An 18,926-nucleotide genomic window follows, 5' to 3' on the forward strand; every position below is an offset into this window, starting at 1 on the left:
GACAATATCAATGTCTTGGGTCCAACAAACAAAACTGAACATGGCATAATTCCAACTCAATGAATTATTTGAAAACTGTTCTGTTCATTCTTCGATTCATAATGCCAGCTGGAATTTCTGGGGCATTCCTGGCACTCAACCAATGAAAGTGCTTCAGAAGACACTCGACGTATAGCCCAGCACCAAGACCAAGGAATTCTTCATTGGCAGCATGTCTTGTGTCTGTGCCTCTTTAACTCATCCAACACTTCTTGTGATTTCCTTGGCAATTCACATACAGATTCCGAAGAGAATTAATTCCAGGCCCCTTAGTTCCAAGCACTCTGCCATAGCAGGCCAAATAAATAAGGAGGTTCACCAGGCTCTGGCTTGCTTGGCCTTCCCTCTTGCCTCTGGGTTGATTTACTCAGTTGCTGCTGATTCCTTCACTGGTTTCAGAACCAGCACTGCCAGGTTTCCATCTTGGACTCAAGACCAGTAGCCCTCCAGGAACCATCTAGCTTTTCAGCAACAGATTGGAACTGCTGAGGCAGACAAGTCACCGTAGGACTCCAATCCTGAGGCAGGCGGCCTCAAGGATGAGCAACTCTAAGGTTCTCAGGCTCATAGGTGTGATTCAGCTGTTTGTTTGTTTTACTGTTTTCACCCAGTTGATTTTATAAAATCTTGAATGTAAATATTCAACCCATTGTTTCTTTTCCTCTAGAGAACCCTGAGTAACACCTAGTCCATCATCAGAGGAAGTCAAGGCATGGACTTGTAGGCCGGAACTGAAGCAGAAACCATGGAGCAAGGCTACCATACCTGGTTGCCATACCTGGCTTGGTCAGCTACCTTTGTAAGACAGCCCAGGCCTGTTTATCTGAGGAGAGTACAACCCACAGTGCCTTGGGCTCTTTTTTTACATCAACTAGATATTGAGAAAATGCCTCACTAACATAACCACAGGCCAATCTGATGTGGGTAATCTCTCAGTTGTGTGCTATTCTCGCCAAGTGGCTCTGGTTGGCGTCAAAGTTAACAAAAGTGGAGCAAGCCCAGGAGATTTCTTTGCTCAAGTCACAATCCACTGAGCTCCTGGATAGAGCATGGTGAGAATCTACTGGAGCCCTCCAGGGAAGGTGGGAAATAAACACTCAACTCAAATACACTTTAAAAGGTGTACAGGGTAGTATGCCAGGCTTAACCGAGGTGAGGAAAGGACACAGGAAGAAGCTGTATGAAGGAAGCGAAAACAGGAGTCTTCTGTGTTCATAACCACCATTCAAAAAAGAGGAAGCATGGCTGGTTCCACAGACTCCTCCCTTTAGACTCACTTCAGCCCCAAAGGTAGTCATTAAAATTTTATCTCCCTAACTGAGTTTGTCTTCTTGTCATTACAAATGGAATCCCACTGTCTGTACCTGGCTTCTCTTCCTCATTACTACTGTGTCTCAATGAGGCCTCTACAGTACCACATGCATGTGCAACACACACACATATGCTATCTCTTTTCACACAAATGATTGTCACTCAGCTATGGATGGATATCGGGGATGCTTCCTTTTGGATGTCGCTAAGTTAATGGTTCAGTAAATATTTTTGTATATCCTTCGTGTGCAGGAGCATGCATGTAATTAATACTCACACTGAATCCTAATCACTGGGTCATAAGATATGCATACATTTAATTTTGCAGTCTTCTATCATTGTTCTATGAATTAGAGTCTCACCAGGAGACACTGAGGTGCAGATGGTCTTTATTTTCATTGACATTTTGGATACGGTCTATCATTTTAATTTCAGCTGTTTGATGGTTGTATGGCATAAGACTACACCTTGTGAATATTCTTGACATCTGGTGACAAGGGTCATTTGGATTTTCTTTTTTGTTAAGTTACTATTCAAATGCCATGCTCATGTTTCTGTTGGGTCGTCTGTTTTTACTGATTTGTAGGTAGGTGCTCTATATATCATGGCTATGGATGCTTTGTGACAGTATACATTGAAAATATAGCATTGTGACGTGTGACTTGCCTTCACCCTCTAAATGTAATTTTCCAGAGATAGAGTGATTAATTTTACTGTGGTTGAGTTTATTCATCCTAATGAATTGAGATTATTAAAAATGCTAAAGATTTTTTTTCCTGGTCCAAGTTAAGGATTTTCTTTTCCCTTACTGATTCTAGAAGTTTCATTGTTTCAATTTCTGCTTTAAGTCTATAAGTCACATTAAGCTGACAATTGCTGGTCATTTGAAAGAGAAATCAAGAGGTATTTTGTAATGGGCATAGGTCCATTCCTACACTTTCATATCAGTTCATATGTTTGTTCATTCTATGCCAGGACCATATTCATATTATTTTTTTAGTGACTGTGATAAACCACATTAACTTACAGGAGAGTTTATTTTGGCTATGGTTCCAGAGGGATTTGAACCCATGATGGTGAAGCAGAGGGAAGGCAGGAGACAGGCATGGAAGCAGAAACAGTAAGCAGTAAGCTGAGAGCTCACACACTAATTGCAATCACTAAGCAGTGACAGCAAGCGCAAAGTCCCCCTCTAGTGACACTTCCTCTAACAAGGCCACACCTCCTAAACCTCCCCAAACAGCACCACCTGCTGGGGACCAGGTATACAAATCCATGAGCCTATGAAGCCATTTTCATTTGCACTGCCACAATACTGAGTAAGTGAATTCATCTTTATTATAAGTGTTGATGTCCACAATCAGTCTCCTTCCTGCTTTGCCACTGTCTTGTCTTGCTCTCAAACCTCTGCTCTCCATATAAACTTCAGTTTGCATACATATACAGACAAACTTGCTGAGATCTTAATTAGGAATTGCTTCTGGTGAGAGATTAAAAAGAGCTTTATATAAACTTATTCCTAGTGTTTGTTGTTTTATGATAATATAAATGATACCAACTTTAATTTTACTTTGGACTTATTTTTAATACTTAATTTTACAAAGTGACCCTTTATTCAGTGAGCCTGACAAGCCCAAAGACATTACTAATTTGTTAAATATGTCTATAACTTACCTTTTGACATTCACAGTTGCACTGTCTGCTAATAACCAATAGCTTGCCTTTAAACTCTCAACTTTAAGTATCCTTTTCTTATCTGATTGTGTTACCTATCAAATTTAGTAGAATTATTTATTCATATAGGATAGTTATAGTTTATCTTTGATTTTTCAAATGTGGACAATCACATCATCTGGCAACAATAACAATTTTATTATTTTCTTTTTAATTTTTATACTTTTTATTTCTTTTTCTTGCCATATTGCATTGCCTCTGAATTTTTATACATTGAAGAGTAAAAGTATGATATATAGGTAGATAATTCTTAATATTTCACCATTACATGGGATTCTTCAAGAAATCCATTATCAGAATATTAAGGTTGTTTTTATTTCTTGCTGAGAATTTTATCATGTTTAGATACTTGATCTCATCAAATAATCAAATGCTTTACATTTTTCTCATCTGTGATCTTTAGGGAAGTCAAGGGATCAGGAGTCTGAAACAACTAGTCATACCACATGGGCACACAGGAGCAGAGAGGAATGAATACATCCATGCTTCTCTTCTTTTCTCTCCTTTCACTCTACTCATACAAAGTCTAACTTCCAAATCCAGAGAACAGTGCTCCCCACACTGGGTGGGCCTCCTCACCTCATTTAATGTACTCAAACCAGTTTCAACACAGACACACCACAAGGCATCTTGATCTAGAAGATTCCTCACTGAGACTTTCTTCCCACGTTATTCTAAATTGTGTCAAGTTAAAATTTAAAGCTAATAGTGGGCAGCACCCCGCGAGCAAACTTGAGCCTCGGGACCACAGGTAAGACCAACTTTTCTGCTGCAAGAGACCTGCCTGGTGAACTCGGGACACACAGAGGAAGAATTCCTCTAGGACCGGGCACGTCCTGTGTTTACCGGGAGTCCCACACCCGCGGATCCTGGCCCGCAGCTGCTCTCTGCTCCCAGACCCCATGGGAGAGAGACCTCACCGCCTGGTCAGGTGGGCACTCCTGAGGCTGCAGAGCGGAAGAGACCACCAACACTGCCCACACCTGCCCACATCCCTGGCCCAAGAGGAAACTGTATAAGGCCTCTGGGTTCCCGTGGGGGAGGGCCCAGGAGCGGCAGGACCGCTGTGCCTAAGACACCGCCGGAACCTGAAGGAAACAGACCGGATAAACAGTTCTCTGCACCCAAATCCCGTGGGAGGGAGAGCTAAACCTTCAGAGAGGCAGACACGCCTGGGAAACCAGAAGAGACTGCACTCTGCACACATCTCGGACGCCAGAGGAAAACACCAAACGCCATCTGGAACCCTGGTGCACTGAAGCTCCTGGAAAGGGCGGCGCAGATCTTCCTGGTTGCTGCCACTGCAGAGAGCTCGTGAGCAGCACCCCGCGAGCGAACTTGAGCCTCGGGACCACAGGTAAGACCAACTTTTCTGCTGCAAGTGACCTGCCTGGTGAACTCAAGACACAGGCCCACAGGAACAGCTGAAGACCTGTAGAGAGGAAAAACTACACGCCCGAAAGCAGAACACTCTGTCCCCATAACTGGCTGAAAGAAAACAGGAAAACAGGTCTACAGCACTCCTGACACACAGGCTTATAGGACAGTCTAGCCACTGTCAGAAATAGCAGAACAAAGCAACACTAGAGATAATCTGATGGCGAGAGGCAAGCGCAGGAACCCAAGCAACAGAAACCAAGACTACATGGCATCATCGGAGCCCAATTCTCCCACCAAAGCAAACACTGAATATCCAAACACACCAGAAAAGCAACATCTAGTTTCAAAATCATATTTGATCATGATGCTGGAGGACTTCAAGAAAGATGTGAAGAACTCCCTTAGGGAAACACAGGAAAACATTAATAAACAAGTAGAAGCCTACAGAGAGGAATCGCAAAAATCCCTGAAAGAATTCCAGGAAAACACAATCAAACAGTTGAAGGAATTAAAAATGGAAATAGAAGCAATCAAGAAAGAACACATGGAAACAACCCTGGATATAGAAAACCAAAAGAAGAGACAAGGAGCTGTAGATACGAGCTTCACCAACAGAATACAAGAGATGGAAGAGAGAATCTCAGGAGCAGAAGATTCCATAGAAATCATTGACTCAACTGTCAAAGATAATGTAAAGCAGAAAAAGCTACTGGTCCAAAACATACAGGAAATCCAGGACTCAATGTGAAGATCAAACCTAAGGATAATAGGTATAGAAGAGAGTGAAGACTCCCAGCTCAAAGGACCAGTAAATATCTTCAACAAAATCATAGAAGAAAACTTCCCTAACCTAAAAAAAGAGATACCCATAGGCATACAAGAAGCCTACAGAACTCCAAATAGATTAGACCAGAAAAGAAACACCTCCCGTCACATAATAGTCAAAACACCAAACGCACAAAATAAAGAAAGAATATTAAAAGCAGTAAGGGAAAAAGGTCAAGTAACATATAAAGGCAGACCTATCAGAATCACACCAGACTTTTCGCCAGAAACTATGAAGGCCAGAAGATCCTGGACTGATGTCATACAGACCCTAAGAGAACACAAATGCCAGCCCAGCTTACTGTATCCTGCAAAACTCTCAATTAACATAGATGGAGAAACCAAGATATTCCATGACAAAACCAAATTTACACAATATCTTTCTACAAATCCAGCACTACAAAGGATAATAAATGGTAAAGCCCAACATAAGGAGGCAAGCTATACCCTAGAAGAAGCAAGAAACTAATTGTCTTGGCAACAAAACAAAGAGAAGAAAAGCACACAAACATAACCACACATCCAAATATGAATATAACAGGAAGCAATAATCACTATTCCTTAATATCTCTCAACATCAATGGCCTCAACTCCCCAATAAAAAGACATAGATTAACAAACTGGATACACAACGAGGACCCTGCATTCTGCTGCCTACAGGAAACACACCTCAGAGACAAAGACAGACACTACCTCAGAGTGAAAGGCTGGAAAACAACTTTCCAAGTGAAAAGTTCTCAGGGAGAACTTTCCTTCGGGATGGAGACCCTGCAACTCAATGACCAGACTGAGACCACAGGATGCAATCAGCAAGAGGATTTGGTTTATTGTCCGGATACACAGGCACCTGTGGGCGTTTCAGTCACTCGGGGGACTGGCGCGCCCCATGGAACCAAGGATGGGCTTTTTATAGGATTCTGGGGAGCAGAAGCAAGCATACAGAAGCAGATGCATGGTGACAGGGATATAATTGGTGGATTCTAATGTGGCAAGGGTTCAGCCCGGGGGCAAGTTTCCTAGCCACCTTCCTGGAACATAACGGCTGACTCGGCCCCCCAAGGGTTCAGCCCGGGGGCAAGTTCCCTAGCTACCTTCCTGGAACATAAGGACTGACTCGGCCCCCCAAGGGTTCAGCCCAGGGGCAAGTTTCCTAGCTACCTTTCTGGAACATAACGAATGACTTGGCCCCCCAAGGGTGTGGGACCTCTCCCGGGGCTTTTCTCATTGTCAGGTGCTCCACCGCAGTCGTCCTGTTGCCAGGCCTTCAACCATACACATCCTGCTTGGCAGCCGCTGCGTACTCAGTGTTCTAACCTTTCCCTGAACCAGTCATCTTAAGTACAGCCTTGCAAAATGGCGTTACTGCTGCTAAGCTGGGGTCTTTCACAAGCAAATGGTCGGAAGAAGCAAGCTGGAGTAGCCATTCTAATATCAAATAATATCAATTTTCAACTAAAAGTCATCAAAAAAGATAAGGAAGGACACTTCATATTCATCAAAGGAAAAATCCACCAAGATGAACTCTCAATCCTAAATATCTATGCCCCAAATACAAGGGCACCTACATATGTAAAAGAAACCTTACTAAAGCTCAAAATACACATTGCACCTCACACAATAATAGTGGGAGATTTCAACACCCCACTCTCATCAATGGACAGATCATGGAAACAGAAATTAAACAGAGATGTAGACAGACTAAGAGAAGTCATGAGCCAAATGGACTTAACGGATATTTATAGAACATTCTATCCTAAAGCAAAAGGATATACCTTCTTCTCAGCTCCTCATGGTACTTTCTCCAAAATTGACCATATAATTGGTCAAAAAACGGGCCTCAACAGGTACAGAAAGATAGAAATAATCCCATGCGTGCTATCGGACCACCACGGCCTAAAACTGGTCTTCAATAACAATAAGGGAAGAATGCCCACATATACTTGGAAATTGAACAATGCTCTACTCAATGATAACCTGGTCGAGGAAGAAATAAAGAAAGAAATTAAAAACTTTTTAGAATTTAATGAAAATGAAGGTACAACATACCCAAACTTATGGGACACAATGAAAGCTGTGCTAAGAGGAAAACTCATAGCGCTGAGTGCCTGCAGAAAGAAACAGGAAAGAGCATATGTCAGCAGCTTGACAGCACACCTAAAAGCTCTAGAACAAAAAGAAGCAAATACACCCAGGAGGAGTAAAAGGCAGGAAATAATCAAACTCAGAGCTGAAATCAACCAAGTAGAAACAAAAAGGACCATAGTAAGAATCAACAGAACCAAAAGTTGGTTCTTTGAGAAAATCAACAAGATAGATAAACCCTTAGCCAGACTAACGAGAGGACACAGAGAGTGCGTCCAAATTAACAAAATCAGAAATGAAAAGGGAGACATAACTACAGATTCAGAGAAAATTCAAAAAATCATCAGATCTTACTATAAAAACCTATATTCAACAAAACTTGAAAATCTTCAGGAAATGGACAATTTCCTAGACAGATACCAGGTACCGAAGTTAAATGAGGAACAGATAAACCAGTTAAACAACCCCATAACTCCTAAGGAAATAGAAGCAGTCATTAAAGGTTTCCCAACCAAAAAGAGCCCAGGTCCAGACGGGTTTAGTGCAGAATTCTATCAAACCTTCATAGAAGACCTCATACCAATATTATCCAAGCTATTCCACAAAATTGAAACAGATGGATCACTACCAAAATTCTTCTATGAAGCCACAATTACTCTTATACCTAAACCACACAAAGACCCAACAAAGAAAGAGAACTTCAGACCAATTTCCCTTATGAATATTGACGCAAAAAATACTCAATAAAATTCTGGCAAACCGAATCCAAGAGCACATCAAAACAATCATCCACCATGATCAAGTAGGCTTCATCCCAGGCATGCAGGGATGGTTTAACATACAGAAAACCATCAACGTGATCCATTATATAAACAAACTGAAAGAACAAAACCACATGATCATTTCATTAGATGCTGAGAAAGCATTTCACAAAATTCAACACCCCTTCATGATAAAAGTCCTGGAAAGAATAGGAATTCAAGGCCCATACCTAAACATAGTAAAAGCCATATACAGCAAACCAGTTGCTAACATTAAACTAAACGGAGAGAAACTTGAAGCAATCCCACTAAAATCAGGGACTAGACAAGGCTGCCCACTCTCTCCCTACTTATTCAATATAGTTCTTGAAGTTCTAGCCAGAGCAATCAGACAACAAAAGGAGGTCAAGGGGATACAGATCGGAAAAGAAGAAGTCAAAATATCACTATTTGCAGATGATATGATTTAAGTGATCCCAAAGTCCACCAGAGAACTACTAAAGCTGATAAACAACTTCAGCAAAGTGGCTGGGTATAAAATTAACTCAAATAAATCAGTAGCCTTCCTCTATACAAAAGAGAAACAAGCCGAGAAAGAAATTAGGGAAACGACACCCTTCATAATAGACCCAAATAATATAAAGTACCTCGGTGTGACTTTAACCAAGCAAGTAAAAGATCTGTACAATAAGAACTTCAAGACACTGAAGAAAGAAATTGAAGAAGACCTCAGAAGATGGAAAGATCTCCCATGCTCATGGATTGGCAGGATTAATATAGTAAAAATGGCCATTTTTACCAAAAGCGATCTACAGATTCAATGCAATCCCCATCAAAATACCAATCCAATTCTTCAAAGAGTTAGACAGAACAATTTGCAAATTCATCTGGAATAACAAAAAACCCAGGATAGCTAAAGCTATCCTCAACAATAAAAGGACTTCAGGGGGAATCACTATCCCTGAACTCAAGCAGTATTACAGAGCAATAGTGATAAAAACTGCATGCTATTGGTACAGAGACAGACAGATAGACCAATGGAATAGAATTGAAGACCCAGAAATGAACCCACACACCTATGGTCACTTGATTTTTGACAAAGGAGCCAAAACCATCCAATGGAAAAAAGATAGCATTTTCAGCAAATGGTGCTGGTTCAACTGGAGGTCAACATGTAGAAGAATGCAGATCGATCCATGCTTATCACCCTGTACAAAGCTTAAGTCCAAGTGGATCAAGGACCTCCACATCAAACCAGACACACTCAAACTAATAGAAGAAAAACTAGGGAAGCATCTGGAACACATGGGCACTGGAAAAAATTTCCTGAACAAAACACCAATGGCTTACGCTCTAAGATCAAGAATCGACAAATGGGATCTCATAAAACTACAAAGCTTCTGTAAGGCAAAGGACACTGTGGTTAGGACAAAACGGCAACCAACAGATTGGGAAAAGATCTTTACCAATCCTACAACAGATAGAGGCCTTATATCCAAAATATACAAAGAACTCAAGAAGTTAGACCGCAGGGAGACAAATAACCCTATTAAAAAATGGGGTTCAGAGCTAAACAAAGAATTCACAGCTGAGGAATGCCGAATGGCTGAGAAACACCTAAAGAAATGTTCAACATCTTTAGTCATAAGGGAAATGCAAATCAAAACAACCCTGAGATTTCACCTCACACCAGTGAGAATGGCTAAGATCAAAAACTCAGGTGACAGCAGATGCTGGCGAGGATGCGGAGAAAGAGGAACACTCCTCCATTGTTGGTGGGATTGCAGACTGGCACAACATTCTGGAAATCAGTGTGGAGGATCCTCAGAAAATTGGACATTGAACTGCCTGAGGATCCAGCTATACCTCTCTTGGGCATATACCCAAAAGATGCCCCAACATATAAAAAAGACACATGCTCCACTATGTTCATAGCAGCCTTATTTATAATAGCCAGAAGCTGGAAAGAACCCAGATGCCCTTCAACAGAGGAATGGATACAGAAAATGTGGTACATCTACACAATGGAATATTACTCAGCTATCAAAAACAACGAGTTTATGAAATTCGTAGGCAAATGGTTGGAACTGGAAAATATCATCCTGAGTGAGCTAACCCAATCACAGAAAGACATACATGGTATGCACTCATTGATAAGTGGCTATTAGCCCAAATGCTTGAATTACCCTAGATGCCTAGAACAAATGAAACTCAAGACGGATGATCAAAACGTGAATGCTTCACTCCTTCTTTAAAAGGGGAACAAGAATACCCTTGGCAGGGAAGAGAGAGGCAAAGATTAAAACAGTGACTGAAGGAACACCCATTCAGAGCCTGCCCCACAGGTGGCCCATACATATACAGCCACCCAATTAGACAAGATGGATGAAGCAAAGAAGTGCAGCCCGACAGGAGGCGGATGTAGATCTCTCCTGAGAGACACAGCCAGAATACAGCAAATACAGAGGCGAATGCCAGCAGCAAACCACTGAACTGAGAATAGGAACCCCGTTGAAGGAATCAGAGAAAGAACTGGAAGAGCTTGAAGGGGCTCGAGACCCCATATGTACAACAATGCCAAGCAACCAGAGCTTCCAGGGTCTAAGCCAATACCTAAAGACTATACAGGGACTGACCCTGGACTCTGACCTCATAGATAGCAATGAATATCCTAGTAAGAGCACCAGTGGAAGGGGAAGCCCTGGGTCCTGCTAAGACTGAACCCCCAGTGAACTAGACTGTTGGGGGGAGGGCGGCAATGGGGGGAGGATGGGGAGGGGAACACCCATAAGGAAGGGGAAGGGGGAGGGGGATGTTTGCCGGGAAACCGGGAAAGGGAATAACACTCGAAATGTATATAAGAAATACTCAAGTTAATAAAAAAAAATAAAAAAATTTAAAGCTAACTACCATAGTTACTGAGCCCATCTACATACTTTTTTCTTTTAGTCTGATACTGTGATGACTTATATTAATTAATTATAAAATTTCTGTTTAAACTTTCTTTATTGGAAGAAACTGGTTTGTCATGCTATATTATCAATTTTACCCCATTCAAACAGTATCATATTGTCTTCCTATTTCTTTATGATTCATAAAACTATAATCATATTGCAACTCTACTTATAAAACTGTAAACAGGTTGCAAAAATGTACCCTAGCCTAGTCTTTGTATATTATTCAGGTTCAACAAGTTCATATTTCAGATAATACTTGTTGAATTGAAGCCCTCACAGTCTCCAACAAATAATTTTCACATAAAAGAAATTCTCAGCAATTGTGCCTCCATGGGTGAGATTACTTATGGTGGTTCTGTGTCAATGGGTACCATCTTCCCATTGTAAATATCCAGGCTACTTCTGGATCTAATCTCATAGCTTCCTGGGAGAAAGACAGTGGTCACAGCTCACTGTAAGCAAATGCCATGTCCACAAGGCTCCCTGTGTCCTGGAGACCAAAGAAGCACATTTATCCTCCAGTGGTCATAGCGTCCATCCTTTGATTTACCCCTTACACACAGGTCAGTTGGAAGTGAGCTCTGTAATAGAAGGAAGGCTACCTGGGAAATTTCGCCACGGTCTCCATTTAAATTAAGGACTAGCTTTGTGAGTTTTCAAAACATAACTCATCTTTCCATGTTTAAACAAAAATTAGAAAGATGGGCCTTGGGACACATACATTCAACCCCAGAGCAAGAGAGGCAGAAACACTAGCAGTAGAATCACTCACTAGTTGGACTACACTGAGAGTTTCAAGACAGATGGACTACATAATAAGCCAGAGAGATCATTGGGGGAAGAAAGAGGAGAAGAGGGAGGAGAGAGAAAGGAGGGGAAAAGAAAGGGAAGGGGAAAGGATGGGGAAGAAAGGAACAATTATGTACCTTTGTTTAGAAGGTGTGTATCTTTAGGCATGGCATTTTGATATCTCTACTATACTACAACATTTATGTTGAATCTAAAGATTTCATACCACAACTTGCAAAGGTTTGGACCCCAGATAACTCACTGCCCAGATGTTGCCAGCTCAGAGCAACATCTTGGAGGAGACACTTTTTTTTTTAATTTAAGATACTAGACCAAAATTCAATGCTCACTGTAAGTGAGAACATTATAAATTATCTTTTATTCTTTCTGTGTGTGTGTGTGTGTGTGTGTGTGTGTGTGTGTGTGTGTGTGCTTGTGTGTATACATACTTGTAAGCAGAGGTGTGCATGCATGTGGCCAGAGGTCAATGGCAGGGCAGGACAACATTTTGGGGTAAGATTTTGCCATGTTGTCCACCTTTCTACCTGTGTACCATCTCCCTGTCAATTCATTATGAGAACATATGGTTACTACTGTCACAGCCTAGCGGTGTGACATCATCAGATCTCTTGAACCTTCAAGCTAAAACAGAACATTAAAGACTTCTACAGGTGTATGCCTGGGATAGATAAAGAAGTCTGTAAGGGAAACTTAGAAACACGAGCCAGAAATTGGTACTTTTACTGCTACATAGATGAGAGGGTAGAGCCTCAATTCAATCATCTTGAGTTTCTTAAATTCAATGTATTGAATGTGATATGTCACAGACCATGGGTAAATTCAATAATCAATAATAAGTCACACCCAATAGAGTTCAGAAAAAACAAAACTTCAAAACAAGCTGGTGTACCGATCCTTAGGGAGAGAAGTCCATTAGTGCAAAGTACATGTTAACTGTGGCGGGGACAAGGGCAATATATGGACCCACTGCTATCCATTAGAAAGAGCCCTTGAGAGGCCTAATGTACCCTTCTCAGTGGATGAGTTAGAGAGGCAGAGAACATTGCCTGTACCCAGATTGTCCATTTCGTTTATCTAAAATCACAGAAACTAATCCTGGTGAACATCATTGTCCTTTGGGGTTTGCCAATCTCTGTGTTTGGCTGAATTTTTAATGGAGCATTTTAAAGATTCATCCCCTGGGGTTGGATTGTGTCTCCATGCTTTACTGATCGGCTCAGCGGGGCACAGTACTTCCATGGGTGTGCTCCGTAGGACATTAATGGCATTATATAACACGAGCCTGTGCCACTGTGGCCAAGCTTGCTCTATTCTTTGCCCACCATGTGAATAATTCATTGCAGGAGGCAAGTGTGAACTTGACATTTATTTACTATTTGCTGGTAATACAAACAATTAAAGCAGGTGTAAAACACACTTAGAGGAGACACTTTTTTTTTTAAAGTGAAGACATTAGACCAAAATACAATGCTCACTGTAAGTGAGGACATTATAAATTATCTTTTATTCTTTGTGTGTGCGTATGTGCTTGTGTGTATACATACATGTAAGCAGAGGGGTGCATGCATGTGGCCAGAGGTCAATGGCAGGTATCTTCTTTAGTCACCCTCAACTTTTTTTTTTTATTTTTTTGAGACAGAGCCACTTAGTGAGCCTGGAGCTTCACCAGTTCATCTAGACTGACTGTCCAGTGAGTTCCGGAGATCTGTCTGTCTCCATCTACCTCAGCTCTGGAATAAAGACACACACTGCAGCTCTGCGCTTTCCTGTAGGTACTAAAGATCCAAACTTGGGTCTCCATGCTTGTGCAGCAAGCACTCTACGGGCAGAGCCTGTCCCTTGTCACTTACTCTTCACCATTTTCCTCTTCATCTTTCTCCTTCCAGTTTAAAGAGACCCCATGACCAACCTTGCAACTTCATTTCGTCGGCACAAGCCACAAAGGAAACAAGGGTTGGGAGAGCCATAGAGAGCTGGTCTCACTTGCATTGGCCATCAGAGGTCAAGAGAGGCAAAGAAGCCAGATGAGAATGACCAGGCAGGTGCTAAGCAGAGAGCCATTGGCCAGGAAGAGTTAAATCCAGAAAACCAGACAAAGACTAGAAGCATCCCTAATGGCCCAAAGGCCCATATGCCTTGAGGCTGTGGCTATAATACAGGCAAGCTGATGTGAAATGTGAAAACTGTGAGGAGTAGACTCGCTCACACAGAGATCAGGGAAGACCGGAGAAGTCATTTTACCTACAGTGCATGACTGATCTTCTAACCCAGTCCTAAGAATACATTGAGTGCTCCATGATGGTCCTATAGAGGGCTAGGAAACGATGTGTTTCCTTCCTTTCTGGGTTTTGGCTTTATCCCCTTTTACATCCCTTTCAAGTGAACCTCTGCTGTGAAACTTTCTTTGGTTAATAGCTATGGGCTATAGAGACACTTCCCTTGTGGGTAGAAGCTTCAGGAGCCATCTCTCGATTCTCTTAACTTCCAAGCTGCATGGCAGGAGGGGAAATGAACAGTGGTATTGGCATCTCCTTCTGCCAGGCAGGTAGACTGAGGAGAGGAGAATTCCTACCAGTCTGTACAGATGAGGAGGGTGATAAAAGAGTCTGCCTGACACATACAGGGCATCTGGGCCTGAAATACAGACAGAGAACACCCCATTTAATCACCATTGCAAGTGCTTTTCAAATATGACCGTATCGTACTTAAAGCCCTTCACCTATAGTTGTCTTGTTTACTGAAAATGGAGTGAAATTCAGTCAGGTTTGTCTAACTAGACTCATCTCACCTTCCTTCCAATAGAAAAATATAGCAGAAAGTTCAAGAACTGCATCCAGTGCCGAACGACACCAAATGTCTGAGACAATCAAAATCTTCAAAGAGACCCAACGTAGGGAGATTCCAGGGGTGGCTCCTGCCCATGTGCTAAACCATAACCCTTTATAAGATCCCTCAAGAAAGTACTAGAATCCTACACCAAATAAGGCTTTTATTGCTTCCCAACCCCATTGCTCTCTCAAGCCATAGGAATTCTGAAACAGAACAAGATGCAAAACACTTTAAGCCAGCAGTTATCAACTTGTGGGTCATGACCCCTTTGAGGGTCACAAGGCAGATATCCTGCATATCGGATATTTACATTTCAATTCACAAGGTAGCAAAATTACAGTCACGAAGCAGCAACAAAATAATTTTGCGGTTGGGAGTCACAACGTGAGGAACTGTATTAAAGGGTCACACCATTAGGAAGGCTAAGAACCACTGTTCTAAGCACCAAGAGCCTCGCTCATAACATTTTCCCAGATGTGCAAGCAGAATTTGAAGTTCAGAGTTTAGCGTACAGACCATAACCTTCTTGCACATTCTAATCGTGACTTAGGAATGGGATGTTTCCCTACATATATTTCTGTCTTTCTGTTGGTTACATCAGTGTTTTGAGACAGCACATTTTGTAGCCCAGGCTGGCTTTGGACTACAGATCCTGTTGCTTTAGCATACAGAGGACTGGGATCTGTTGGGGATTTAGCTTAGTGGTAGAGCGCTTGCCTAGCAAGCACAAGGCCCTGGGTTCGGTCCCCAGCTCAAAAAAAAAAAAAGAGAGAGAGAGAGAGAGAGAGAGAGAGAGAGAGAGAGAGAGAGAGAGAAAGAAAGAAAGGAAGGAAGGAATCAGAGGACTGGGATCTCGGACATGTTATACCATGTCTGAGTGGGTATTTATTTTCACTCTGAGGCTCCAGGATGACCCAGAAATCACTAAGCAGCCCAGACTGTCCCTGTATTAGCACCACCCAGTACTGGGATTTGGGGCATCACTTACAAATCTTCATTTTAAGTCTCAACTAACTAATGTGACCAAGTGTAAGATCAAGTGAATGTATTCTAATCCAACTTATGTCACTTTCTTCTTGTACAGCCTAGGATTCCTCTGATGTCTTTCAACCAAAGAAAAGAGATAACTTACTCTTGCTTTTAGCAAAGTGGGCAGAAATATATTATTTAGCTGTCACTTTATACCATGTTATTGACTTTCAGATTAAGCCGTGCCTCTCAAGCCTGGCTAGGATCCACGCACTGCCACAATTCATCTTGGGGAGTCCCGTTACTGTGATGACTAAATGTATGTGTCATTTTAAGTCATAATTTATTTATTCCCTAAATATTTAGATTGGCTTTCAAAGCACCTAACGGCCAAGTAGGCTGTTCTCAGGCATATGAGCTCCACCATCTCCATCATAGTTATTTCTCCATTTTTTTCAACGTAATAAAAAAAAAGTGACTAGACAGAAGAGAGGGGTGATCTGTAACTTACCCTTGACTTTCGATGACATCCTCAATTTGCTCCCTGCAACACCCAAACTAGAGTTTCGTGGTTTATAATGAACTTAATGTGATATTTTCATGCTCTACGAAGCACCTATACATCAGGTTACATATGTTATAGTCTCTTAAATCTCATATACTCGAGATACAAATTAACAGCAATCTGCCTAAATGTCATAACACACGAAACAGGATATATAAACACTGGATGCTTGAGCTCTAATAAAATGTGTATCTTTATATGACTTTATCTCTTCACAGCATGCTTATAAACACTAACTCCTTAAAATGACAACGTTTCAAAGAGGCCAGAGAATATACCAAAAATAATTTGAAATAAAAAGCTCCATTTCTAATTGAAGGCAAATATGGAAGAGAGAACATATATCTCATATAGTTTTTTTTCTCATATAGTTTTTAAAGCAAAATAATCAAATGAGGCACGTGACTATCTATCTATTTATTTATTTATTTATTTATTTATTTATTTATTTATTTATTTATTTTTATGAATGCTATGCTCTCCTTAGGACATCTGGGCGAGAAGTGCAGATGCTTACATACTCGCAAATAACTAGACCTCCTTTTGCTGCATCTCTCATCCTCAGGAGAGCCAATCCTCACACTCAAAAGCAGACAGGTGAAACTGCTGTGGCCCATGAGGTAAACCTAATACTTTCAGCGCAAATCAGAGTGGGAAAGCATTTCAGTGTATGCAGCAGCGTCTGGGACTCCGGATGACACACTCACAGAAGGCTGCGCTATTGATTTTCAGTAAGAGTATAAAGGAAACGCGGCAGCCTGGAGCAGCCACTGTAAATGAGCACACAGTTATGAGTAAATGAAAATAAAGGGTATTCTGTTACCCACCCTGAGGCCTGAGGCTGGAGCCAGGTTTCTGTGGGCATCCAGAGCTACATTACATGAAGATGATAATTCTACCTGTTCTCTATAAACTCCGGACATTACTGATTCCTTCAAGCAAATGGAATGAGCATTTTTTAGAGCGTTTTAAAGCAGGTATTGCTGTTGCCTTTCAAACAGTCAACTTGCCCTGCTGTCCTAGCGATCCTTCAGTGACCTCCCCTATCTTAAGGATCCAAGGCATCCTTTGGTTCTCTCCAGGCAAAACAGAGCCTGTTTCTCAACTCAACTAGGAGCTTTAAATAAGGGCTTTAGAATTAGTCATTGGTATGAGTTAATCTGGCCCTCAAAAAGGCACGGGCTGTCCTTTCGGCTTCTAACAGGAAGACTCACTTCCAGGCTCCTTCCTAGGGACACTGTTGGTGGGGAAAGCTCAGGAATGGCTTGGGGGGCGGCGGGAGCAGATGGGATTCAGGTGGTACACCGCCGGGGGTTTCGTGAATTTCCGGAACTTTCCATCATCTTATCTTTTATCATTACCGATGTGGTGACCCCACCAGGAAACCTCCACAGACCTTGGGCAGGCTCAGTTTGGATTCTGCAGGTCTGCTGAGGTTAACAGCAGTTCTCGCCTACTCCAGGTTCTTAGTTTCCTTTTAACGGTTGGTTAAGGAGATATTGATGGATCCGATTTTTAAATGTGGATCCCCTAAAGGTCCTTGCCGAAAGACTTCTTTTCTAGAATGGTTAGTCTTAGGGACTCAGCCCCCAAAGTCAAAGACCCAAGTTCTCATCAGAGAGAGTAGGGACATGGGGGAAATCCACATCTCCTGGGTCTCACTGTTCAGAGTGCAGATTGCTGGGGACCTCTGATTTGTACCTTCTCATCGCAATCTCTCTACACTTCGGCTCAGGTGGAGACACTGCCTTAAAAACTCCTGTCAGCATCACAGCAAGCACGGCCAAAAGCTCTGGTTTGCCAGCCACAACTTTAGTGCAGTGTTTTATAGTTTCTGCACTGAGCAAAACAGCTTCAAAGAACCAGGTGAACAGCCTGCTGAAACCCTTCTTGTGCAAAGCCTAGTCCCCCACGATCAACCACTCTTCTCACAGGTAACCCAAGGTGCACATAAACCCTATAGGGAACAGCCAGTCAGGACATCTCTAGGATGCCGGGACTGAGGTACCAAAAAGGAATCTCTCTTCTTCATGCAGTTGAGTCATTAAGCAAAAAAGTGCAGGGTTGACAAACTACACAAGCATCCTGGCCCTTAGGGCGGGGTGCCCGCTAGAGCCCCCACTAGGGTCCCTAACCCTTAGTGCTGTGTGCCGCGATCGACCACCTAGCCGCCCTCCAGTGCTCCCGGGAGCGAATGGTCCTTACGTGTTCCAGCTTATCTTTCCTCCGGAGCCAGACGCTGGCGCTGTAGTCCTGCTGCTTGACACTGCTGTAGAAGTTCGCGCCCACTCGGGTCAGGCTGGGCGAGGGTTCCTTGGGGCGGCTTTTCAATCTCATCTGCTCGAAACCCTCGTGGGGGGAGGCCGAGAGCCACTCGTGCTGCCGGATCTCCATCCTGACATGACCAGGCGGCTGCCCGACGCGCAACCCACTCGGGATGGGAGCAGGGAGCCGCGGGCGAGCGAGAGGCCAGGCGGGCGGTGAGATGGAGCTGAAGGAGAGAGAGGAGTGCACAGGGTGCAGATCGCCCTCGGAAAGCACGGGGTGCCGGTCGCCCAAGGGGTGTGCAGCGCGCTGCCAAGAGGCACTGGAGCAGGGACAAGGGGAGAGGGACAGAGGAGGGAGGGTGTCGCAGGGTAGGGGATGGGAGAAGGGATGGGGGAG

The 18,926-nt window shown here is 42.7% G+C and overlaps 1 protein-coding gene across 1 annotated transcript in view; it reads right to left on the reverse strand.

Annotated features, from left to right (window-relative positions):
* The window catches only part of Pld5 (phospholipase D family, member 5), a 338,384-nt gene extending 319,728 nt beyond the window's left edge, over window positions 1-18,656 (reverse strand). Inside the window, exon 1 of the mRNA NM_001191674.1 lies at window positions 18,468-18,656. Within this exon, the coding sequence (NP_001178603.1) occupies window positions 18,468-18,656 (189 nt within the window). The remainder of the gene's footprint in view (window positions 1-18,467) is intronic.
* Between the last annotated feature and the right edge of the window lie 270 nt (window positions 18,657-18,926).

Source organism: Rattus norvegicus, chromosome 13 (assembly GCF_036323735.1).
Source record: "Rattus norvegicus strain BN/NHsdMcwi chromosome 13, GRCr8, whole genome shotgun sequence".
NCBI classification, from domain to species: Eukaryota; Metazoa; Chordata; class Mammalia; order Rodentia; family Muridae; genus Rattus; species Rattus norvegicus.